Here is a 26,471-nt window from a genome sequence, read left to right as displayed (position 1 = left end):
TAATTCTCGTCCTCATTACACAAGCATAAAACATATAATACTGGTGGATAAAACAAGACTGAGCACAAGATCTTCACAGCCGTCTACACATCATAGGGGAGATCTCATGACACCTTCTCTCCATCTACCTGATGATCCTGAGGAACATTGGGATCTTCTTGTTTACTGTCCTGTGGAAGAAGAGGACGGGGACATCTCTCTGGTGTTGTCTTCTTACTGGATAGATCTGGAGGAAACACATACAGGGACTGAATTCACTCTTTACATACAGATAATTATAGGCCGTGTGTATTTAGTCCTGTCTATTACCTGATGTGAGGGGCTGGGGAACCTCAATCATGACGTCCTTGTACAGGTCTCTGTGTCTTTCTAAATACTCCCACTCCTCCATGGAGAAATAGACGGCGACATCCTGACACCTTATAGGAACCTGACACATACAATGATACCGTCACCCCCGATCCCTTCAGAGCATTACAGAATAATGTCCCAGCATTCCCAGCAGTGTCACCTCTCCAGTCAGCAGCTCAATCATCTTGTAGGTGAGTTCTAGGATCTTCTGGTGATTGATGTTCTCATGTATCAGGGGGTGAGGTGGAGGACCTGTGATTGGGCTCAGGGGTCTTCCCCATCCCTCAAACACAGGGTGCTGACAGCGCTCACTAGAGGTCTTCTTCACTACTGTGTAATCCTGGTTATGGAGAGACACATTAATGAATCTCACTACAGACATTTCCAGAGTCCTCACCTCTCCAGTTCTGTCCGTCTGTTATTTCCATAGAGAAGAATGATGAAATGTGACGTCATCAGAATCTCTCACCTCCCCAGTAAGACGGAAGAGGATCTCTAGGGTGAGGTGTATTATCCTCTCTGCCATCTTGTCTCTGTCCATATTCAGGAAAATTCTCTTATATAGAAGATCATGACTGAGAGGATCCGATATTGTAGAGACCTGAATGAGAAGAAGAGCCGATGTAACATCATAAGAATCCTGTGTAACAATACAATTACTGGAGATAATAAGGGAAACATAGGAGGAAATTTATTATTTTACAGTATTTAGTTTCCTTCTTTACATCTACTAATAAAACCTATATATTTAGGCCACAGACAACAAGCAGTTTCCTCCTCGGAGTCGGCAGCTGAATACGTTCCTCATAGACTCATCTTCCATAACGCGAATTCTCGTCTCATTTACCGACCCTGGAATCGGCATTAGTAATACTGCAGGAGATATTCATTACACGTGACAGGAGAAATAACGACTTCATGATGAGGACGACATCTTCATCTTCTACTGCGGCTCTAGAAACATATTTGTTCAGAGTCGGTCACTGACTCCATCCCCTCCGGCCTCTATATGAAGGTTTCCCGTCTTCCCCGCACTGTAATCTTCTATCACGTTAGATCTCAGCTCTGATTCACACACAGAAGTTTGAGGCTTTCATAAAAGCTTGTTTGTTTCCACAAACACAGCGGACAGAAATGATCTGATCCCAAAGTCTCCATGTACAGTATTTTATGGGGTTTATTTATGGCCTTAGGCTTTCCTATATTATAAGAAAAATACCAGAAAAAAACAGATTTTAAAATGTTTCTAAAGAAAATTGGCTCCAAAATTGCCTCAGGCGTTTTTAATTGTAGCAGGCTCCTACCCGTCCATAGAGATTCAGTCTTCAGTCAAAGAGAGGATTAGCATTATTAGGTCCTAGCAACGAGAATCGCCTTATCGTGGCGGCAAGGTACACATGAATTGACCAATTTATGTACTAAGCATTCTCAATTTTTCATATCTCTAGTGCAGTAATGCAATTTTCATATTTCATGTTTTCGCGTTACAGAGTACTCCATTTTGTTTGAACGTACACTACAGTTCCAAAGTTTAGGGTCACTTAGAAATGTCTTTATTTTTTAAAGAAAAGCACAGTTTTCTCCAATGAAGCTAACATTAAATTATTCAGAACTACACTCTATACATTGTTTTTGTGGTAAATGATTATTCTAGCTGCAAACGTGTGGTTTGTAATGCAATATCTTCATAGGTGTATAGAAGCCCATTTCCAAGAACCATCACTCCAGTGTTCTTATGGTACTTTGTGTTTTCTAACTGTGTAAGAAGGCTAATGGATGGTTAGAAAACCCTTGAAACCCTTGTGCAAGTATGAAAGCACAGCTGAAAACAGTTTGGCTGATTAGATAACCTACAAACCTGACCTTCCTTTGAGCTAGTTGAGAATCTGGAGCATTACATTTGTTGTTTCCAGCTACATTAAATAGTACACGCAAAACGCCAGTGTCAACGTCTACAGTGAAGAGGCGACTGTGAGATGCTGGCCTTCAGGGCAGAGTGGCAAAGAAAAAGCCATATCTGAGACTTGCTAATAAAAGGAAAAGATTAATATGGACATAAGAACGCAGACATTGGACAGAGGAAGATTGGAAAAAAGTGTTATGGACAGACGAATCCAAGTTTGAGGTGTTTGGATTACACAGAACAACATTTGTGAGATGCAGAACAACTGAAAAGATGCTTGAAGAGTGCCTGACGCCATCTGTCAAGCATGGTAGAGGTAATGTGATCTGGGGTTGCTTTGGTGCTGGTAAAGTGGGAGATTTGTACAAGGTAAAAGGGATTTTGAATAAGGAAGGCTATCACTCCATTTTGCAACGCCATGCCATACCCTGTGGTCAGCGCTTTATTGGAGCCAATTTCATCCGACAACAGGACAATGACCCAAAGCACACCTCCAAATTATGCAAGAACTATTTAGGGAAGAAGCGGGCAGCTTGTATTCTATCTGTAATGGAGAGGCCAGTGCAGTCACCAGATCTCAACCCCATTGAGTTGTTGTGATAGCAGCTTGACCGTATGGTGCGCAAAAAGTGCCCATCAAGCCAAAGCAACTTGTGGGAGGGGATTCTGGAAGCATGGGGGGGACATTTCTTCAGATTATCTCAGCAAATTAACTGCCAGAATGCCAAAGGTCTGCAATGCTGTAATTGCTACAAAGGGAGCATTTTTTGAAGAAAGCAAAGTTTGAAGAAGAAAATAATCTTTTTTTCGAACCTTGTCAATGTCTGGACTAGATTTTCAATTCTTAGGGCAACTCATTTGATTAATAAAAGTATGAGTTTTCATGGAAAACACAAAATTGTTCGAGTGACCTTAAACTTTGGAACTGTAGTGTATATACGAGTTGGCGACTCTAGGAAAGCACCTGTTCAGACCTACAGTATATACTCGAGTATAAGCCGACCCGAATATAAGCCGACCCCCCCTAATTTTACCACAAAAAAACAGGGAAAACTTAATGACTCGAGTATAAGCCTAGGGTGGAAAATGCAGCAACTTCTGTTAAATTTAAAAAATAAAAATAAATACCAATAAAAGTAAAATAAATTGAGACATCAGTAGTTTAAGTGTTTTTGAATATCCATATTGAATCAGGAGCCCCATATAATGCTCCATACAGTTCATGATGGCCCCATAAGATGCTCCAAACAGTTTATGATGGGCTCCATAAGATGCTCCATATTAAAATATGCCCAATATAATGCTGCACATATGCTGATTATGGCCCCATAAGATGCTCCATAGACACATTTGCCCCATCTAATGCTCCACAAATGCTGATTATGGCCCCATAGGATGCTCCATAAACACATTTGCCCCATATAATGCTGCACAAATGCGTATTATGGCCCCATAAGATGCTCCAGAAAAATATTTGCCCCATATAATGCTGCACATGGCCCCATAAGATGCTCCATAGAGATATTTGCCCCATATATATGCAGCACTGCTCCAGAGATATTTGCTCCATATAATGCTGCACATGGCCCCATAAGATGCTCCATACAGATATTTGCTCCATATGCTGTTGCTGCGATTAAAAAAAATCACATACTCACCTCTTGTCGCTCAGGCCCCCGGCACTTGCTATATTCACCTGCTCCCCGTTCCAGCGCCGACCGCCGCTGTGTCTTCCCCGTCCTCTGCACAGACTGTTCAGGCAGAGGGCGGCGCGCACTAATCGCGTCACCGCGCCCTCTGACCTGAGCGTCATTGCAGAGGACGGGAAGACGCAGCGGAGCCGACGGTGGAACGGGGAGCAGGTGAATATCGCGCACTGCGTTATACTCACCTGCTGCCAGCACGGTCCCTTCACGTCTGTTCCCCGGCGCCGGCAGCTTCTTCCTGTAGTGAGCGAATATGAATGAATATGCAGTAATGAATATGTGGCTCCACCCCTATGGGAGTGGAGTCGGGTCCATATTCATTGCTGTAATGAGCGGTACCATGTGACAGCTCACTACAGGAAGCTGCCGGGAAACCAGGGACACCACGCCAGGAGCAGGTGAGTATTATTACACAGCTGCTGCTCCCCTGCCGACCCCTGGGTATGACTCGAGTATAAGCCGAGAGGGGCAATTTCAGCCAAAAAAAATGGGCTGAAATTCTCAGCTTATACTCGAGTATATGCGGTAATTTATGTTTGGATGTGATGGTCAATCTTTTGTTATTATTAATATATGGGGTACATAGGTGACATTACTAATAAATGGGGGCACATAAGCAGGGCTGCCAGTAGGAATTACGGGCCCCATACTGTCAAAATTTTTGGGCCCCCTTGAGACTCCGCCTAGGCTCCACCTCATTTCCGCCTCCACACCTCGAACCTTCCACAATCCCACCGCCCGCTCTTGGAAAAATTCATCTTCTGCACCACGCCCTCACCAATCTGATATTGACAGTTCCCAGCAGACACCAAATCACATACATAGCCAGCATCTTTTGTTTTGGCCAAAAGAATTTTTAAGCTGCCACCATTACAAGGTACACTCTTCTGGCTGGGCCCTACTCTACGCGAGGGCCGCGATCAGGGTATTACTGCCCTTACTGCTGTATGGGGCCCAATGATGAGCTGCACACAGGGAGGCCCGCAGGGCCCACCCTCTTGTGCTTCTGCTCACCGGGCCCCATTGTGCACTAATGCGCTGTTCACTGCGGGTCTGCGGCGCACACATTGACCCCGGGAGCTTTCTCGGAGCTGTGCACTGCTATCTTACCTGGACTGCTGCGCAGCTCCTACTCCCTGGACTTCTGGTCAGGTGTCAGCGTATACGCACCGACATGTACGAGGACACTGTGACCAGAAGAGGAGCTGCGCCTGCTGGGAATCGCTTATGAGGTATGTATGAAAAACATTTTTTTCTTTATAAAATTAACTGGGGGGGCTGCAAATGATGGAGGGGGTGCTGCACATGATGCAGGAGGCTGCAAATGATGGGGTGCTGCACATGATGGAGGAGGCTGAAAATGATGGAGGGAATGCTGCACATGATGGAGGAAGCTGCAAATGATGGAGGGGGTGCTGCACATGAAGGACGGGGGCTGCACATGATGGAGAAGGTGCTGCACATGATAAAGGGGTGCTGCAGATGATGGAGGGGGCTGCAAATGAGGAGGGGGTGCTGCACATGATGGGGGAGGGCTGCAAATGATGGAGGCGGTGCTGCACATGGTTAAGGGATGGTGCAAATGATGGGAGCGGTGCTACAAATGATAGTTTCCATCCCCCCCTTTATCATCTGCAACCCCCTCCATAATTTACACCACCCCTCCATCATCACTTGCAGCCCCCACTTCATAATTTGCAAATCGCAGCCTCCTCCATCATCTGCATCCCCTCCATCATTTGCAGCACAAGCTCCACCATGTGCAGCACAAGCTCCACCATGTGCAGCACAAGCTCCACCATGGGCAGCACAAGCTCCACCATGGGCAGCACAAGCTCCACCATGGGCAGCACAAGCTCCACCATGGGCAGCACAAGCTCCACCATGGGCAGCACAAGCTCCACCATGGGCAGCACAAGCTCCACCATGGGCAGCACAAGCTCCACCATGGGCAGCACAAGCTCCACCATGGGCAGCACAAGCTCCACCATGGGCAGCACAAGCTCCATCATGGGCAGCACAAGCTCCATCATGGGCAGCTCCCCTCCATCATGTGCAGCCCCTCTCACCCATTTAATTCATTTTATAAACAAAAAAAAACGTTTTCCATACATACCTCATAAGCGATCCCGAGCAGGCACAGCTCCTCTTCTGATCACAGTGTTCTCGTACATCATTTGCAGAACCCCTCCATCATGTACAGCACCTCTTCATCATGTGTAGCCCCCTCCATAATGTACAGCACCTCTTCATCATGTGTAGCCCCCCTCCACAATGTACAGCACCTCTTCATCATGTGGAGCCCCCTCCATAATGTACAGCACCTTTTCATCATGTGAAGCCCCCTCCATCATGTGCAGCACCCCCTCCATCATGTGCAGCACCCCCTCCATCATGTGCAGCACCCCCTCCATCATGTGCAGCACCCCCTCCATCATGTGCAGCTCCCCCTCCATCATGTGCAGCTCCCCCTCCATCATGTGCAGCTCCCCCTCCATCATGTGCAGCTCCCCCTCCATCATGTGCAGCTCCCCCTCCATCATGTGCAGCTCCCCCTCCATCATGTGCAGCTCCCCCTCCATCATGTGCAGCTCCCCCTCCATCATATGCAGCTCCCCCTCCATCATGTGCAGCACCCCCCTCCATCATGTGCAGCACCCCCCTCCATCATGTACAGCTCCCCTCCATCATGTACAGCTCCCCTCCATCATGTACAGCTCCCCTCCATCATGTGCAGCAACCCCTCCATCATGTACAGCACCCCCTCCATCATGTACAGCTCTCCACCATCAGGTGCAGTACCCCCATCATGTGCAGTACCCCCTTTATCATGTACAGCTCCCCTCCATCATGTACAGCACCCCCTCCATCATGTACAGCCTCCTCCATCATGTACAGCTCCCCTCCATCATGTGCAGAACCCCCTCCATCATGAGCAGAACCCCCTGCATCATGTGCAGCTCCCCTCCATCATGTGCAGCTCCCCTCCATCATGTACAGCACCCCCTCCATCATGTACAGCACCCCCTCCATCATGTACAGCTCCCCTCCATCATGTACAGCTCCCCTCCATCATGTGCAGCACCCCCTCCATCATGTGCAGCTCCCCTCCATCATGTGCAGCACCCCCTCCATCATGTGCAGCTCCCCTCCATCATGTGCAGCTCCACTCCTTCATGTACAGCTCCCCTCCTTCATGTACAGCTCCACTCCTTCATGTACAGCTCCCCCTCCATCATAAACAGCTCCACTCCTTCATGTACAGCTCCCCTCCATCATGTGCAGCACCCCCTCCTTCATGTACAGCTCCCCTCCATCATGTACAGCTCCCCTCCATCATGTGCAGCACCCCCTCCTCCTTCATGCACAGAACCCCCTCCATCATGTACAGCCTCCTCCATCATGTGCAGCTCCCCCTCCATCATGTGCAGCTCCCCCTCCATCATGTGCAGCACCCCCTCCGTCATGTACAGAACCCCCTCCATCATGTACAGAACCCCCTCCATCATGCACAGAACCCCCTCCATCATGTACAGAACCCCCTCCATCATGTACAGAACCCCCTCCATCATGCACAGAACCCCCTCCATCATGTACAGAACCCCCTCCATCATGTACAGAACCCCCTCCATCATAAACAGCTCCACTCCTTCATGTACAGCTCCCCTCCATCATGTGCAGCACCCCCTCCTCCTTCATGCACAGCACCCCCTCCATCATGTACAGCACCCCCTCCATCATGTGCAGCTCCCCCTCCATCATGTACAGCCTCCTCCATCATGTACAGCCTCCTCCATCATGTGCAGCTCCCCTCCATCATGTGCAGCTCCTCCTCCATCATGTGCAGCTCCCCTCCATCATGTGCAGCTCCCCCTCCATCATGTACAGCCTCCTCCATCATGTGCAGCACCCCCTCCATCATGTGCAGCTCCCCCTCCATCATGTGCAGCACCCCCTCCTGTCATGATCTCAATGGCAAGAGAACATAGCATCAGCATATATAGGAACTAGCTCTTGGAAGATGGGAACTGAGCTGACCATGAACTAAACCTAACGCACAACTAGCAGTGGCCGGGTAGCATGCCTACGTTGATTCTAGATGCCCAGCGCCAGCCGGAGGACTAAATAATGCTAGCAGAGGAAAATATTAGTCCTAGCTCACCTCTAGAGAAATACCCCGAAAGGAGACAGAGGCCCCCCACATGTATTGGCGGTGAATTAAGATGAAATAACAAACGTAGTATGAAAATAGGTTTAGCAAATTTGAGGTCCACTTACTACATAGCAGAAGACAGAAAGGACACTTTCATGGTCAGCTGAAAACCCTATCAAAACACCATCCAGAAATTACTTTAAAACTCTGGCATTAACTCATAACACCAGAGTGGCAATTCCTGTTCACAAGAGCTTTCCAGACACAGTAACGAAACTACAGCTGTGAACTGGAACAAAAATGCAAAAACAAACATGGACAAGAGTCCAACTTATCTAGTAGTTGTCTAGGAGCAGGAACAAGCACAGAGAGGCTTCTGATAACATTGTTGACCGGCAAGCAACTAACAGAGCAGCAAGGTTATATAGCGACTCCCACATCTTGATGGGAACAGGTGAACAGAGAAGATGAAGACACCAGTTCAATTCCACCAGTGGCCACCGGGGGAGCCCAGAATCCAAATTCACAACAGTACCCCCCCCTCAAGGAGGGGGCACCGAACCCTCACCAGAACCACCAGGGCGATCAGGATGGGCCCTATGAAAGGCACGAACCAGATCAGAGGCATGAACATCAGATGCATTCACCCAAGAATTATCCTCCTGGCCGTATCCCTTCCACTTGACCAGATACTGGAGTCTCCGTCTGGAAACACGAGAGTCTAAGATTTTCTCCACAACGTACTCCAACTCACCCTCAACCAACACCGGAGCAGGAGGCTCAACGGAAGGCACAACCGGTACCTCATACCTGCGCAATAATGACCGATGAAAAACGTTATGAATAGAAAAGGATGCAGGGAGGTCCAAACGGAAGGAAACAGGGTTAAGAATCTCCAATATCTTATACGGGCCGATGAACCGAGGCTTAAACTTAGGAGAAGAGACCCTCATAGGGACAAAACGAGAAGACAACCACACCAAATCCCCAACACAAAGCCGAGGACCAACACGACGGTGGCGGTTGGCAAAAAGCTGAGTCTTCTCCTGGGACAACCTCAAATTGTCCACCACCTGCCCCCAGATCTGATGCAATCTCTCTACCACAGCATCCACTCCAGGACAATCCGAAGATTCCACCTGACCAGAGGAAAATCGAGGATGAAACCCCGAATTACAGAAAAACGGGGACACCAAAGTGGCAGAGCTGGCCCGATTATTGAGAGCGAACTCCGCCAATGGCAAAAAAGCAACCCAATCATCCTGGTCAGCAGACACAAAACACCTCAGATATGTCTCCAGGGTCTGATTAATCCGCTCGGTCTGGCCATTCGTCTGAGGATGGAAAGCGGACGAAAAAGACAAATCCATGCCCATCCTAGCACAGAATGCCCGCCAAAATCTAGACACGAATTGGGTCCCTCTGTCAGAAACGATATTCTCAGGAATACCATGCAAACGAACCACGTTTTGAAAAAACAGAGGAACCAACTCGGAAGAAGAAGGCAACTTGGGCAGAGGAACCAAATGGACCATCTTAGAGAAACGGTCACACACCACCCAGATGACAGACATCTTCTGAGAAACAGGCAGATCTGAAATAAAATCCATCGAGATGTGCGTCCAAGGCCTCTTAGGAATAGGCAAGGGCAACAATAATCCACTAGCCCGAGAACAACAAGGCTTGGCCCGAGCACAAACGTCACAAGACTGCACAAAGCCTCGCACATCTCGTGACAGGGAAGGCCACCAGAAGGACCTAGCCACCAAATCCCTGGTACCAAAAATGCCAGGATGACCTGCCAACGCAGAAGAATGAACCTCAGAGATGACTCTACTGGTCCAATCATCAGGAACAAACAGTTTATCAGGTGGGCAACGATCAGGTCTATCCGCCTGAAACTCCTGCAAGGCCCGCCGCAGGTCTGGAGAAACGGCTGACAATACTACTCCATCCTTAAGGATACCTGTGGGCTCAGAGTTACCAGGCGAGTCAGGCTCAAAACTCCTAGAAAGGGCATCCGCCTTAACATTCTTAGAACCCGGTAGGTATGACACCACAAAATTAAACCGAGAGAAAAATAATGACCAGCGCGCCTGTCTAGGATTCAGGCGCCTGGCGGTCTCAAGATAAATCAAATTTTTGTGGTCAGTCAATACCACCACCTGATGTCTGGCCCCCTCAAGCCAATGGCGCCACTCCTCAAAAGCCCACTTCATGGCCAAAAGCTCCCGATTCCCAACATCATAATTCCGCTCAGCGGGCGAAAATTTACGGGAAAAGAAGGCACAAGGCCTCATCACGGAGCATTCAGAACTTTTCTGCGACAACACTGCCCCAGCTCCGATCTCAGAAGCGTCGACCTCAACCTGAAAAGGTAGAGCAACATCAGGCTGACGCAACACAGGGGCAGAGGAAAAACGGCGCTTAAGCTCCCGAAAGGCCTCCACAGCATCAGGGGACCAATCAGCAACATCAGCACCCTTCTTAGTCAAATCGGTCAATGGCTTAGCAATATCCGAAAAACCAGCAATAAATCGACGATAAAAGTTAGCAAAGCCCAAAAATTTCTGAAGACTCTTAAGAGAAGAGGGCTGCGTCCAATCACAAATAGCTTGAACCTTGACAGGATCCATTTCAATGGAAGAGGGGGAAAAAATATATCCCAAAAAGGAAATCCTCTGTACCCCAAAAACACACTTAGAACCCTTCACACACAAAGAATTAGACCGCAAAACCTGAAAAACCCTCCTGACTTGCTGGACATGAGAGTCCCAGTCATCCGAAAAAATCAGAATATCATCCAGATACACAATCATAAATTTATCCAAATAATCGCGAAAAATATCATGCATAAAGGACTGGAAAACTGACGGAGCATTTGAAAGACCAAAAGGCATCACTAAATACTCAAAGTGGCCCTCGGGCGTATTAAATGCGGTTTTCCACTCATCCCCCTGCCTGATTCGCACCAAATTATACGCCCCACGAAGGTCAATCTTAGAGAACCACTTGGCCCCCTTTATGCGAGCAAACAAATCAGTCAGCAACGGCAATGGGTATTGATATTTAACAGTGATTTTATTCAAAAGCCGATAATCAATACATGGTCTCAAAGAGCCGTCTTTTTTTGACACAAAGAAAAAACCGGCTCCTAAGGGAGATGACGATGGACGAATATGTCCCTTTTCCAAGGACTCCTTTATATATTCACGCATAGCAGCATGTTCAGGCACAGACAGATTAAATAAACGACCCTTTGGGTATTTACTACCCGGGATTAAATCTATGGCACAATCGCACTCTCGGTGCGGAGGTAATGAACCAACCTTGGGTTCTTCAAAGACGTCACGATAGTCAGACAGGAACTCAGGAATTTCAGAGGGAATAGATGATGAAATGGAAACCACAGGTACATCCCCATGAGCCCCCTTACATCCCCAGCTCAACACAGACATAGCTCTCCAGTCGAGGACTGGGTTGTGAGATTGCAGCCAAGGCAATCCTAGCACCAAATCATCATGTAGATTATACAGCACCAGAAAGCGAATAATCTCCTGGTGATCCGGATTAATACGCATAGTTACTTGTGTCCAGTATTGTGGTTTATTATTAGCCAATGGGGTGGAGTCAATCCCCTTCAGAGGAATAGGAGTCTCCAAAGGCTCTAAATCATACCCACAGCGTTTGGCAAAGGACCAATCCATAAGACTCAAAGCGGCGCCAGAGTCGACATAGGCGTCCGTGGTAATAGATGACAAAGAGCAAATCAGGGTCACAGATAGAATAAACTTAGACGGTAAGGTGCAAATGGAAACAGATTTACCAAGCTTTTTAGTGCGCTTAGAGCATGCTGATATAACATGAGTAGAATCACCACAATAGAAACACAACCCATTTTTCCGTCTAAAATTCTGCCGCTCGCTTCGGGACAGAATTCTATCACACTGCATACTCTCTGGTGACTTCTCAGTGGACACCGCCAGATGGTGCACTGGTTTGCGCTCCCGCAAACGCCTATCGATCTGAATAGCCATTGTCATGGACTCATTCAGACCCGCAGGCACAGGGAACCCCACCATAACATCCTTAATGGCATCAGAGAGACCCTCTCTGAAAGTCGCCGCCAGGGCGCACTCATTCCACTGAGTAAGCACAGACCATTTACGGAATCTTTGGCAGTAAATTTCCGCTTCATCTTGCCCCTGAGATAGGGACATCAAAGTTTTTTCTGCCTGAAGCTCCAAATGAGGTTCGTCATAAAGCAACCCCAAGGCCAGAAAAAACGCATCCACATTGAGCAACGCAGGATCCCCTGGTGTCAATGAAAAAGCCCAGTCTTGAGGGTCGCCCCGGAGCAAGGAAATCACAATCCTGACCTGCTGTGCAGGGTCTCCGGCAGAGCGAGATTTCAGGGACAAAAATAATTTGCAATTATTTCGAAAATTCTGAAACCCAGATCTATTCCCCGAGAAAAATTCCGGCAAAGGAATTCTCGGCTCAGATACAGGTGCATGACAAACAAAATCTTGCAAATTTTGTACCTTCGTGGCGAGATCATTCAAACCTGCAGTTACACTCTGAAGATCCATTACAAACAGGTGGACACAGAGCCATTCAAAGATTAGAAGGAGAGGAAAAAAAAAAAAAAAAAAAAAAATTTCAGCAGACTACTTATTTCTCTCCTTTCTCAGCCAAGGATTTTAACCCTTTAGTGGGCCGGTCAAACTGTCATGATCTCAATGGCAAGAGAACATAGCATCAGCATATATAGGAACTAGCTCTTGGAAGATGGGAACTGAGCTGACCATGAACTAAACCTAACGCACAACTAGCAGTGGCCGGGTAGCATGCCTACGTTGATTCTAGATGCCCAGCGCCAGCCGGAGGACTAAATAATGCTAGCAGAGGAAAATATTAGTCCTAGCTCACCTCTAGAGAAATACCCCGAAAGGAGACAGAGGCCCCCCACATGTATTGGCGGTGAATTAAGATGAAATAACAAACGTAGTATGAAAATAGGTTTAGCAAATTTGAGGTCCACTTACTACATAGCAGAAGACAGAAAGGACACTTTCATGGTCAGCTGAAAACCCTATCAAAACACCATCCAGAAATTACTTTAAAACTCTGGCATTAACTCATAACACCAGAGTGGCAATTCCTGTTCACAAGAGCTTTCCAGACACAGTAACGAAACTACAGCTGTGAACTGGAACAAAAATGCAAAAACAAACATGGACAAGAGTCCAACTTATCTAGTAGTTGTCTAGGAGCAGGAACAAGCACAGAGAGGCTTCTGATAACATTGTTGACCGGCAAGCAACTAACAGAGCAGCAAGGTTATATAGCGACTCCCACATCTTGATGGGAACAGGTGAACAGAGAAGATGAAGACACCAGTTCAATTCCACCAGTGGCCACCGGGGGAGCCCAGAATCCAAATTCACAACACCCTCCATCATGTGCAGCTCCCCCTCCATCATGTGCAGCACCCCCTCCATCATGTGCAGCTCCCCCTCCATCATGTGCAGCACCCCCTCCATCATGCGCAGCACCCCTCCATTATGCACAGCTCCCCTCCATCATAAACAGCTCCACTCCTTCATGTACAGCTCCCCTCCATCATAAACAGCTCCACTCCTTCATGTACAGCTCCCCTCCATCATGTACAGAACCCCCTCCATCATGCACAGAACCCCCTCCATCATGTACAGCACCCCCTCCATCATGTGCAGCACCCCCTCCATCATGTGCAGCACCCCCTCCATCATGTGCAGCACCCCCTCCATCATGTACAGCACCCCCTCCATCATAAACAGCTCCACTCCTTCATGTACAGCTCCCCTCCATCATGTACAGCCTCCTCCATCATGTGCAGCACCCCTCCATCATGTGCAGCACCCCCTCCATCATGTACAGCACCCCCTCCATCATAAACAGCTCCACTCCTTCATGTACAGCTCCCCTCCATCATGTACAGAACCCCCTCCATCATGCACAGAACCCCCTCCATCATGTACAGCACCCCCTCCATCATGTGCAGCACCCCCTCCATCATGTGCAGCACCCCCTCCATCATGTGCAGCACCCCCTCCATCATGTACAGCACCCCCTCCATCATAAACAGCTCCACTCCTTCATGTACAGCTCCCCTCCATCATGTACAGCCTCCTCCATCATGTGCAGCACCCCTCCATCATGTGCAGCACCCCTCCATCATGTGCAGCACCACATCCACATGACCCAATGCCCAACGCAAATGTGAACCCAGCCAAGACGGCCCACGCAGAGCTCTGAGAAAGCCGACGTGTGCCCCGCAGCGCATTAGTGCCCGATGAGCAGAAGATAGTGAGTGTGATAATAACGTGTGTACAGCGCTGCGGAGTATAGAGGCGATATAGGAGGGATAATAACCCACATGGAGGATAACGAGGACTCTGTACAGACCTCCACCTGCAGAGCCGCGCACCGGAGCACAAGGAATCCACGGAACTGATACCGGAACTCCTAGCGCGGAGGTGCCTGTGTGAGGAGATGACGTCACCGGAAGGGGCGGGGCCTAGCGCAGTGCTCTGCCGGCCGGATAGCAGGAAGCAGGACTGTGACTAGTTTGGAGGTGTAATTTCAGTCGCTCCGCTGTAGAGGGCGCAGTGCTGCTGAGGACGGTAGATCGGAGTTGCTGGAGCGAGGACCTCAGATCCCTCCGCTGCACACAGCTGCGCGCTGAGGCTGGAGGTCGGGGTTGATTGCTTGGGCTCCTCGTGCACACTGTATTCTATTAATGCGTTTTTTCTGGAATCGCTGCAGGTTATAATGGCGCAGACATCACCTGTCAGACTGGAAGGTTCATTACACTGTTTTATATTTTATGTATTTGGGTAAAATTCATTATTTTCCAGATTTATAAATCTTACATTTTTATTGTCACTTTTTGTAATATAAGTATTTCCGCTCAGCACTGATTGTTCAGTGTCACCAGAATGTGACGTCTCCCGTCTGTCACCAGTCCTGTCCGCAGCCGCGACATTGTGACAAGTGGGCGGAGCTTCACATGGAGAGGCGTAAAAGAGCACAACATCATAAACAGCGCCACCAGCAGTCCTCATAACAGAGCGCCACCGACAGTCATCATAACAGCACCACCGACAGTCATAACAGAGCACCACCGACAGTCACAACAGAGCGCCACCGACAGTCATCATAACAGCGCCACCGACAGTCATCATAACAGAGCGCCACCGACAGTCATCATAACAGAGCGCCACCGACAGTCATCATAACAGAGCACCACCGACAGTCATCATAACAGAGCGCCACCGACAGTCATCATAACAGCACCACCGACAGTCATCATAACAGAGCACCACCGACAGTCATAACAGAGCGCTACCGACAGTCATGATAACAGAGCGCCACCGACAGTCATCATAACAGAGCACCACCAACAGTCATCTGTTATGATCCTTAGTGGCTGAGGATCACGAATAGACCAGCAAGTGAATAAACTAAGGACAAGCTCTAGGGAGATGGTAACTGGACTGATCGCAAATCTGAACCTATCCAACACAACTAGAGGTAGCCGGTGAACGTGCCTAAAAAATTCCTAGACGTCTCGAGCCAGCCTGAGGAACTAGCTACCCCTAAAGAGAACGAAAGACCTCGCTTGCCTCCAGAGAAATAATCCCCAAAGATATAGAAGCCCCCCAAAAATATTAACGGTGAAGTAAGAAGAAGGCACATACATAGGGATGAAATCAGATTCAGCAAAAGAGGCCCACTAGTACTAGAAAGCAGAAAATAGAGCAGGGGTCTATGCGATCAATAAAAAACCCTTACAAAATATCCATCCTGAGATTTCAAGAACCCACGCACCAACTAATGGTGTGTTGGGAGAAACTCAGTCCACTAGAGCATCCAGCAAGCGAGGGAATCACATTTTAGCAAGCTGGACAAGAAAACATGATAAACACTGCTGATCAAAAAATGAGCAAACAAAACTTAGCTTGTCCTGGATGGACTGGGAGCAAGGTAGTCAGAAGGAATCTGAGTAGCACTGATTACATCGAAAGCCGGCAACAAGTGGTAGTAAAACAGAGCTATATAGGAACCTCCCAGAGGATAACGAACCAGCTGATAGCCAGAGACCAGCAGGATAACAAACAAAGCCACCAGGGTGAGCCCAAAGCAAAAGTCACACCATACCACCAGTGACCACAAGAGGGAGCCTGAAAACAGAGTTCACAACAGTACCCCCCCTTTAAGGAGGGGTCACCGAACCCTCATGAAAACCCCCAGGGCGATCAGGATGAGCCACATGGAAGGCACGAACCAAATCGGCCGCATGAACATCAGAGGCGACAACCCAAGAATTATCCTCCTGACCATAGACCTTCCACTTGACCAAATACTGGAGCCTCCGTCTAGAAACACGAGAATCCAAGATCTTCTCCACCACGTACTCCAATTCTCCCTCAACCAGCACCGGGGCAGGAGGCTCAACCGGAGGAACCACAGGTACCACATACCTCCGCAACAACGAGCGATGGAACACATTATGAATAGCAAATGATGCCGGGAGGTCCAGACGGAATGACACAGGGCCAAGGACTTCCAGAATCTTATAAGGACCGATAAACCGAGGCTTGAACTTAGGAGAGGAGACCTTCATAGGAACGAAGCGAGAAGAAAACCACACCAAGTCCCCAACGCAAAGTCGGGGACCCACACAGCGACGGCGGTTGGCAAAGAGCTGAGCCTTCTCTTGTGACAACTTCAAATTGTCCACCACATGATTCCAAATCTGATGCAACCTATCCACCACAACATCCACTCCAGGACAGTCAGAAGGCTCCACCTGACCCGAGGAAAAACGAGGATGAAACCCCGAATTACAAAAAAAAGGAGAAACCAAAGTAGCAGAACTAGCCCAATTATTAAGGGCAGACTCGGCCAACGGCAAAAAAGTAACCCAGTCATCCTGGTCAGCAGAAACAAAACATCTTAAATAAGTCTCCAAGGTCTGATTAGTTCGCTCGGTTTGGCCATTCGTCTGAGGATGGAAGGCCGACGAAAAAGACAATTCAATGCCCAACTTAGCACAAAAGGTCCGCCAAAATCTAGACACAAACTGGGATCCTCTGTCAGAAACAATGTTCTCAGGAATCCCGTGCAAACGAACCACATTTTGAAAAAACAGTGGAACCAACTCGGAGGAGGAAGGCAACTTAGGCAAGGGCACCAAATGGACCATCTTAGAAAAACGATCACACACCACCCAGATGACAGACATTCTCTGAGACACAGGGAGATCTGAAATAAAATCCATGGAAATGTGCGTCCAAGGCCTCTTCGGGACAGGCAAAGGTAACAGCAAACCACTGGCACGAGAACAGCAAGGCTTAGCCCGAGCACAAATTCCACAAGACTGCACAAAGGAACGCACATCCCGCGACAAGGAAAGCCACCAAAAAGACCTGGCCACCAAGTCTCTGGTACCAAATATTCCAGGATGGCCCGCCAACACCGAAGAATGAACCTCGGAGATGACTCTGTTGGTCCATCTATCCGGGACAAACAGTCTCTCCGGTGGACAGCGGTCAGGTCTATCCGCCTGAAACTCTTGCAGCACACGTCGCAAATCTGGGGAGATGGCAGACAAAATCACCCCTTCTCTAAGGATACCAGCCGGCTCTGAATCTCCAGGAGAGTCAGGCACAAAACTCCTAGAAAGAGCATCAGCCTTCACATTCTTCGAACCCGGCAGGTACGAGACCATGAAATCAAAACGAGAGAAAAACAACGACCAACGAGCCTGTCTGGGATTCAGCCGCTTGGCCGACTCGAGATAAATCAAATTCTTGTGATCAGTCAAGACCACCACACGATGTTTAGCTCCCTCGAGCCAATGTCGCCACTCCTCAAATGCCCACTTCATAGCCAACAGCTCCCGATTACCGACATCATAATTCCGCTCGGCAGGCGAAAACTTTCTTAAAAAGAAAGCACATGGCTTCATCGCAGCGCCATCGGGGCTTCTCTGCGACAAAACAGCCCCCGCTGCAATCTCGGAAGCATCAACCTCCACCTGGAAGGGAAGTGAGACATCTGGCTGACATAAGACCGGAGCCGAAGAAAACCGACGCTTCAGCTCCCGAAAGGCCTCCACAGCCGCAGAAGACCAATTAGTCACATCAGAACCCTTCTTGGTCAAATCCGTCAAAGGCTTAACAACGCCAGAAAAATTAGCTATGAAGCGACGGTAAAAATTAGCAAAACCCAAGAACTTCTGAAGACTCTTAACAGATGTAGGCTGCGTCCAGTCATGAATAGCCTGAACCTTGACTGGGTCCATCTCAATAGTAGAAGGAGAAAAAATGAAACCCAAAAAAGAAATCTTCTGGACTCCAAAAAGACATTTTGAGCCCTTCACAAATAAAGCATTGTAACGCAGGACCTGAAAGACCATCCTGACCTGCTTAACATGAGACTCCCAATCATCTGAAAAAACCAGAATATCATCCAGATACACAATCATAAACTTATCCAGATATTCACGGAAGATGTCATGCATAAAGGACTGAAAGACTGAAGGAGCATTAGAAAGTCCAAAAGGCATCACCAAGTACTCAAAATGGCCTTCAGGCGTATTAAATGCAGTTTTCCATTCATCACCCTGTTTTATACGCACAAGGTTATACGCACCACGAAGATCTATCTTGGTGAACCAACTAGACCCCCTAATGCGAGCAAACAAATCAGTTAACAATGGCAAAGGATACTGAAATTTGACCGTGATTTTATTCAAAAGGCGATAATCAATACAGGGTCTCAGTGAACCATCCTTTTTAGCCACAAAAAAGAATCCTGCACCAAGAGGGGATGAGGACGGGCGAATATGTCCCTTCTCTAAAGACTCCTTTATATAACTCCGCATGGCAGCATGCTCCGGCACAGATACATTGAAAAGTCGTCCCTTAGGAAACTTACTACCAGGAATCAAATTTATAGCACAAACACAGTCCCTATGAGGAGGTAGAGAATTGAGTTTGGGCTCCTCAAATACATCCTGGTAGTCTGACAAAAACGTAGGGACTTCAGAAGGAGTGGACGAAGCAATTGACACCACAGGAGCGTCACCATGAATTCCCTGACAACCCCAACTTGACACCGACATAGCTTTCCAATCCAAGACTGGATTATGAGTCTGCAACCATGGTAGACCCAACACGACGACATCATGCAAATTATGCAGTACAAGAAAGCGAATCACCTCCTGATGAACAGGAGTCATGCACATGGTCACTTGTGTCCAGTACTGAGGTCTATTCGTAGCCAATGGTGTAGAATCAATTCCCCTTAGCGGAATAGGGAATTTTAAAGGCTCCAAATCAAAACCACAGCGCCTGGCAAATGACCAATCCATCAGACTCAGGGCGGCACCTGAATCTACAAAAGCATTAACCGGGTAAGATGACAGGGAACAAATCAGGGTAACAGACAAAATGAACTTAGGCTGTAAAGTACCAATGGTGACAGATTTATCAACCTTTTTTTACGCTTAGAGCATGCTGAGATAACATGAGCGGAGTCACCACAGTAAAAGCACAACCCATTTTGCCGTCTATAATTTTGCCGTTCACTTCTGGTCAGAATTCTGTCACATTGCATAGATTCAGGTGTCTGTTCAGAAGACACCGCCAAATGGTGCACAGGTTTGCGCTCCCGCAAACGCCGATCAATCTGAATGGCCAGAGTCATTGACTCATTCAGACCTGCAGGCGTAGGGAACCCCACCATGACATTCTTAATGGCTTCAGAAAGACCTCTGAAATTTGCAGCCAGGGCACACTCATTCCACTGAGTAAGCACAGACCATTTCCGAAATTTCTGGCAGTACACCTCTGCTTCATCTTGCCCCTGCGAGAGGGCCAATAACGTTTTTTCAGCCTGGTTCTCAAGATTAGGTTCCTCATAGAGCAATCCAAGGGCTAAAAAAAAACGCATCTACACTAAGCAATGCAGGATCCCCTGGCGCCAATGCGAAGGCCCAATCTTGAGGGTCACCACGCAAAAAGGAAATGATAATCTTAACTTGCTGAACGGCATCACCAGAGGAACGAGGTTTCAAAGAAAGAAACAACTTACAATTGTTCCTAAAATTCAGGAACCTAGATCTATCTCCAGAAAACAACTCCGGAATAGGTATTCTAGGCTCTGGCATAGGACTGTGAACAACAAAATCCTGAATACTTTGAACCCTAGCAGCAAGATGATCCAGACTGGAAGCCAAGCTCTGGACATCCATGTCAGCAGCTGAACTCAGAGCCACACCAAGATTAAGAGGAGGAGAGAAGCTAGCCACAGCAGCTAGACACACGGCAAAAAAAAAAAAAAAATTCTCAAGGCTTCTTTTCTCCTGCTTCTGCCATGCAATTAACACCTTTTGGCCGGCTGTACTGTTATGATCCTTAGTGGCTGAGGATCACGAATAGACCAGCAAGTGAATAAACTAAGGACAAGCTCTAGGGAGATGGTAACTGGACTGATCGCAAATCTGAACCTAACCAACACAACTAGAGGTAGCCAGCGAACGTGCCTAAAAAATTCCTAGACATCTCGAGCCAGCCTGAGGAACTAGCTACCCCTAAAGAGAACAAAAGACCTCGCTTGCCTCCAGAGAAATAATCCCCAAAGATATAGAAGCCCCAAAAAAATATTAACGGTGAAGTAAGAAGAAGGCACATACGTAGGGATGAAATCAGATTCAGCAAAAGAGGCCCACTAGTACTAGAAAGCAGAAAATAGAGCAGGGGTCTATGCGATCAATAAAAAACCCTTACAAAATATCCATCCTGAGATTTCAAGAACCCACGCACCAACTAATGGTGTGTGGGGAGAAACTCAGTCCACTAGAGCATCCAGCAAGCGAGGGAATCACATTTTAGCAAGCTGGACAAGAAAACATGATAAACACTGCTGATCAAAAAATGAGCAAACAAAACTTAGCTTGTCCTGGATGGACTGGGAGCGAGGTAGTCAGAAGGAATCTGAGTAGCACTGATTACATCGACAGCCGGCAACAAGTGGTAGTAAAACAGAGCTATATAGGAACCTCCCAGAGGATAACGAACCAGCTGATAGCCAGAGACCAGCAGGATAACAAACAAAGCCACCAGGGGGAGCCCAAAGCAAAAGTCACACCATACCACCAGTGACCACAAGAGGGAGCCTGAAAACAGAGTTCACAACAGTCATCATAACAGAGCGCAACCAACAGTCATCATAACAGAGCACCACCGACAGTCATAACAGAGCGCCACCGACAGTCATCATAACAGAGCGCCACCGACAGTCATCATAACAGAGCGCCACCGACAGTGATCATAACAGAGCGCCACCGACAGTCATCATAACAGAGCACCATGACAGTCATCATAACAGAGCGCAACCGACAGTCATCATAACAGAGCACCATGACAGTCATCATAACAGAGCGCAACCAACAGTCATCATAACAGCGCAACTGACAGTCATAACAGCACCACCGACAGTCATCATAACAGAGCACAACCAACAGTCATCATAACAGAGCGCAACCAACAGTCATCATAACAGATCGCAACTGACAGTCATCATAACAGAGCACAACCGACAGTCATAACAGAGCGCCACCGACAGTCATCATAACAGAGCGCCACCAACAGTCATCATAACAGAGCGCAACCGGCAGTCATCATAACAGATCGCAACTGACAGTCATCATAACAGAGTGCCACCAACAGTCATCATAACAGACCGCAACTGACAGTCATCATAACAGAGCGCCACCAACAGTCATAACAGAGCGCAACCGACAGTCATAACAGAGCGCCACCGACAGTCCTCATAACAGAGCGCAACCGACAGTCATCATAACAGAGCACAACCAACAGTCCTCATAACAGAGCGCCACCGACAGTCATAACAGAGCGCCACCGACAGTCACCATAACAGAGCGCAACTGACAGTCATCATAACAGAGCGCCACTGACAGTCCTCATAATAGAGGGCAACCGACAGTCATCATACAAGAGCACAACCAGAGTCAGACTGGCCCACCGGAACACCCGTGAAATGCCCGGAGGACCCCAGAGGGAAGGAGGAAGAAGGGAAAAGATAACGGATACGGGCGTTTAAAAATGCAGGAGGCAGAGGCACGCGTGTATGCAGTCCCGACCGACCGCAATGACCAAGGCAGGCGGCACCACCCGGCGATCCCAGGTAAGCACTGGGGGCCCTGGGTGAACGGGGGTGGGACACAATCTATGGGGTCCATGAGTTGGGGAAGCCCAGTAATACTGTATGGAGGAGCATGGGTCCCATAATACTGTATGGAGGCACATGGGGTCTATAATACTGTATGGAGGAGCATGGGGCTCATAATTCTGTACGGAGGAGTATGGGGCCCATAATTCTGTATGGAGGGGCAAGTACATGGGGCCAGTCATGTACTGTATGAATGAGCATTATATGGGGCCCATAATACTGTATGGCGGGCTATGTGGTTGCCCATAATACTGTATAGCGGACTATGTGGTTGCCCATAATACTGTATGGAGGACTATATGTGGTTGCTCATAATACTGCATGGCGGACTATGAGGTGCCCATAATACTGTATGGGGGACTATGTGGCGGCCATAATACTGTATAGAGGACTGCCACAAATGATGGAGGGGGTGCTACAAATGATGGAGGGGTGCTGCAAATGATGGAGGGGGTGCTACAAATGATGGAGGGGTGCTGCAAATGCTGGTGGGGGCTGCAAATTATAAAGGGGGCTGCCAATGTTGGAGGGGGGTGCTGCAAATGATGAAGGGGGCTGCCACTGATGGAGGGGGCTGCAAATGATGAAAGGGGGGCTGCCAAAGATGGAGGGGGTGCTGCCAATGAAGGAAGGGGTGGTGCAAATGATGGAGGGGATGCTCCAAATCATGGTGGGACCTGCCAATGATGGTGGGGGCTGCAAATGATGGAGGGTTCTGCAAATGATGGAAGGAGGACTGCAAATGATAAAGGGGCTGCAAATGATGGAGGGGGTGCTGCAATGTTCAAATAATGATGGAGTGGGAGCTGCAAATGATGGAGGGGGCTGTAAATGATCATGTGAGGGAGGGGACAGGGGACTCCACATGAATGAAAAGGGACTGCACATGATGAAGTGGGGCGAGGATGGGGGACCACAAATGATGAAGGGAAGGGGGACTGCAAATGATGATGAGAGGGGGAGGAGGACAGCGAATGATGAAGTGTGGGGGACTGCAAATGAAGTGAGGGACGGGGACAGCAATTGAACTGAAGATGGAGGATGGGGAGAGCAAATGAGGAACTGTGGGAGAGAAAATAATTAATTTTCAGTGTGGTGAGAGGTAATGATGTATTGAATGTGGGGGGAGAGCGGTTGATAATGAATAGAGAGTGGGGGTGGAAGAGAGAGAAGACATGACAATGAATTGGGGCGGAAGGGGCATGTAAATGTAATGAATCCGTGGAGCAGGAGGCACATAGTGGGGGACTTTGAGGATGCAGTGACTGGTAATGAATTGGGGGAAGAGTACAAGTGCTAATTAATGGATATATTTATTAGGTGGGGCAATGGCTATTTACAGTTGGTGGGGGCGCAGTGGTGAATTATAATTTATATTTGGAATGGTGGATTGAATAATAACCAATTATATATTATGGTGGGTGCACATCTGTATTCAGATGTGTAGGGTAGAAAGGGAAAAAGTGGGGAATGTGCTCTGGGAGCAAGGCTCTAGGTAACTATGTGTTATATTATGCAGAGACAAGTCCTGGCTGGAAGAAATGATGGCGGTCTGCGCTGCATGAAAAAGAAAAGCAAAGATGAGACGTCACTGGTGAGTGTGTGTTACCTGTACACTGACACTATACACTCTATTACCTGTTCACTGTACACTATATACAGAGCTCCTGTTGATCACTGTATTACCTATACACTGACATATACAGAGCTCCTGTGTATAATGTCACTGGTAATCACTGTATTACATGTACACTGACACTATATACAGCGCTTCTGTGTATAATGGCATTAGTGTTTTTGTGGGTTTTTTAAATAATGATCAGTATTGTAATATTCGGTCACTGTTTGATGGTAGTATGTGAACTGATTATGATGTGGCGTTATTTCTCCCTGTATGTGGTATTATTTGGTCACTATGTGATGGTAATATGTGATCTGGTCATGGTATGGAGGTATTTGTTCCTTATATGTGGTATTATTCGGTCACTATGTGGTGGTAATATATGGTCTGGTTGTGTTAGTAGAGAAAATAGGAGACAAAAAAGCGCAAATAGGGTTTTATCCCTAGGATTGTTTCCAATCAATTGCAAGAGAACTGCTCACCTGATGGTGCAAAGTAAAGCGTATAGATGTCAGCTGCTGTAGATCCACAGGTCAACACTGCGACCTCTCAGAACCGATATAAGAGATAAATATGGATAAAATCATCGCTGCTGTGACAAATGACAAATCCAGGTGGAATAAACCACCGGAGTATTTCACAACTATATCTGGATTCATTTGTCACATCAGCGCTGATTTTATCCACATTTATCTATTATAATGGTCTGGTTATGGTGTGACGGTTTTTGTCCCTTGTATGTGGTATTAATGGTCATTCTAAAAAATATATGTGACTCATTCCCTTAAAGAAAAATAAATAAAAATAAACCTAAAAAGAATATTGGATATTTAAGGAAATGTTTAGTAGGTAAGAGTAGAGTAGGCCCCGGCCAAAAGAGTCTACCTTGTCGTGGTGGTGGCTTAAAAATTCTTTTGGCCAAAACAAAAGCTGCTGGTTATGTGTGTCAGGCTGCCTTACTTTGTACTGGCTAATGGGCACACTGCAGCGAGGGCGATATAACTACTCCCACTCAGGTGGGAACAATAATTATCAACCCCGCCGGTCGCTACAAAGCCTCCCAAACTCACAGGACAACTCCGCTGCCACCAGCTCCAATTTCTTACATAGTAACGGGTCTGGAGCCCACCCAGATTAGTAGCGTAATTCACCTCAGAGGACGTAATGGTACATTATAGAGCAAGGGGAGACAAGCTAGTAATTTTATATTTTACTCCAAAAAAGGTAAGCTGTGTTCACACAAGTATAAAAATATATTATAAAGAAGACAATTATCGTATGTACAATACAATTACAAATAAAATGAGATTAAAGTTGGAAAAACACTTACATTTCGTTATGTCATATCATTTCATGGCTGACCATGTGCTGTGTGGGATGAGTGAGCATATATTCAGATGCATCACACCCCTGTCTGTCAGCTAGACCCCAGACAAACCCGTTGGGACAACCCGTCTGCATTGCCATTGCCATGCTTCCTGCCCGTTTTGTGTTTGACTGTAAAGTTATACTGCTGGAGGGCAAGGCTCCAGCATAGCAACCTTTCCGTTGGTTCCACCCATGGCTTGTAGCCAGCGCCGAGGGTTGTGGTCAGTCACCACAGTGAAGGTGCAACCGTACAGGTAGGGCTGCAAACGTTGCAGGGCCCAGTCTATGGCCAGGCACTCCTTCTCGATGGTGGAATAGGCCACTTCCCCCTGCTGAAGCTTCCAGCTCAGGTAAGGCCTCTTTCACACTTCCGTCGGGAGTGTCACGTCCCAATACGTCGGCGAGACGTACCGACGGATGTTAGAAAATGAGAGAGAGAGAATGCTTCCAGGCATGCTCAGATGTAAAAACTGCATCCGTCACTGGATTCCTGTGTTTCACAGTGTGCGCAGGATCCAGTGTCCATAGGCTCCTATTCTGTGGAACGACGTATGCCGCAGGAGGCGTCGGGGAACGTTTTTTCACTGCAGACTAAAAACGTTTCAAGGAACGCTTTTTGGAAAAGACAGGCCGTCAAATTCCGCAGGATCCAGTGCACAACGGACAAAACGTGTGGCCATCCATCGCAATACGTCGCTAATACAAGTCTATGAGAAAATGCAATTTTTTTTGCAGGATCCTGTTTTCTCAAAAAACGATGCATCTTGACAGGACTACCAAGACGGAAGTGTGAAAGAATCCTAAAACACGGGGTGCTCTTGGTTGCCCGAGTCGACCTGGCTGAGCACAGCACCAAGGCCAAACTCGCTGGCGTCGTTCTTCACCAGGAATGGTCAACTACTTTTAACATGGGACAGTTGCACAGGGCTGTTTTCAGTGCCTAGAAAGCCCCCTCACAGCCGTCGGTCCAGTTGACTATTTGGGGTAGCTTCATCCTGGTGAGGTCCGTCAAGGGTTTAGCCAGGCAACTATAGTTCAGTACGAAGCGCCTATAGTACCCTG

At 47.7% G+C, this 26,471-nt stretch overlaps 2 protein-coding genes across 7 annotated transcripts in view; one reads left to right on the top strand and one right to left on the bottom strand.

Annotated features, from left to right (window-relative positions):
• Window positions 1-26,471, top strand: part of LOC143767994 (uncharacterized) — a 688,384-nt gene that overhangs the window by 239,463 nt on the left and 422,450 nt on the right. The gene's annotated exons all lie outside the window — the stretch shown is intronic.
• Window positions 1-26,471, bottom strand: part of LOC143767998 (uncharacterized) — a 152,845-nt gene that overhangs the window by 53,160 nt on the left and 73,214 nt on the right. For 3 of the 5 annotated variants that reach the window (XM_077256614.1, XM_077256611.1, XM_077256612.1), the window contains 4 exons: window positions 821-952; window positions 512-691; window positions 310-430; window positions 129-226 (listed from right to left, as the gene is read on the bottom strand). In XM_077256614.1, coding sequence (XP_077112729.1) covers window positions 129-226; window positions 310-430; window positions 512-691; window positions 821-892 — 471 coding nt within the window. In that variant the 5' untranslated portion in view covers window positions 893-952. Of the gene's footprint in view, window positions 1-128; window positions 227-309; window positions 431-511; window positions 692-820; window positions 953-14,563; window positions 14,774-26,471 lie in introns of those variants that run through there. The other 2 variants (XM_077256615.1, XM_077256613.1) reach the window with 2 other exon arrangements.

Source organism: Ranitomeya variabilis, chromosome 4 (genome assembly GCF_051348905.1).
Source record: "Ranitomeya variabilis isolate aRanVar5 chromosome 4, aRanVar5.hap1, whole genome shotgun sequence".
Classification (NCBI taxonomy): domain Eukaryota; kingdom Metazoa; phylum Chordata; class Amphibia; order Anura; family Dendrobatidae; genus Ranitomeya; species Ranitomeya variabilis.
This window is presented reverse-complemented; position numbering and strand designations above follow the sequence as displayed.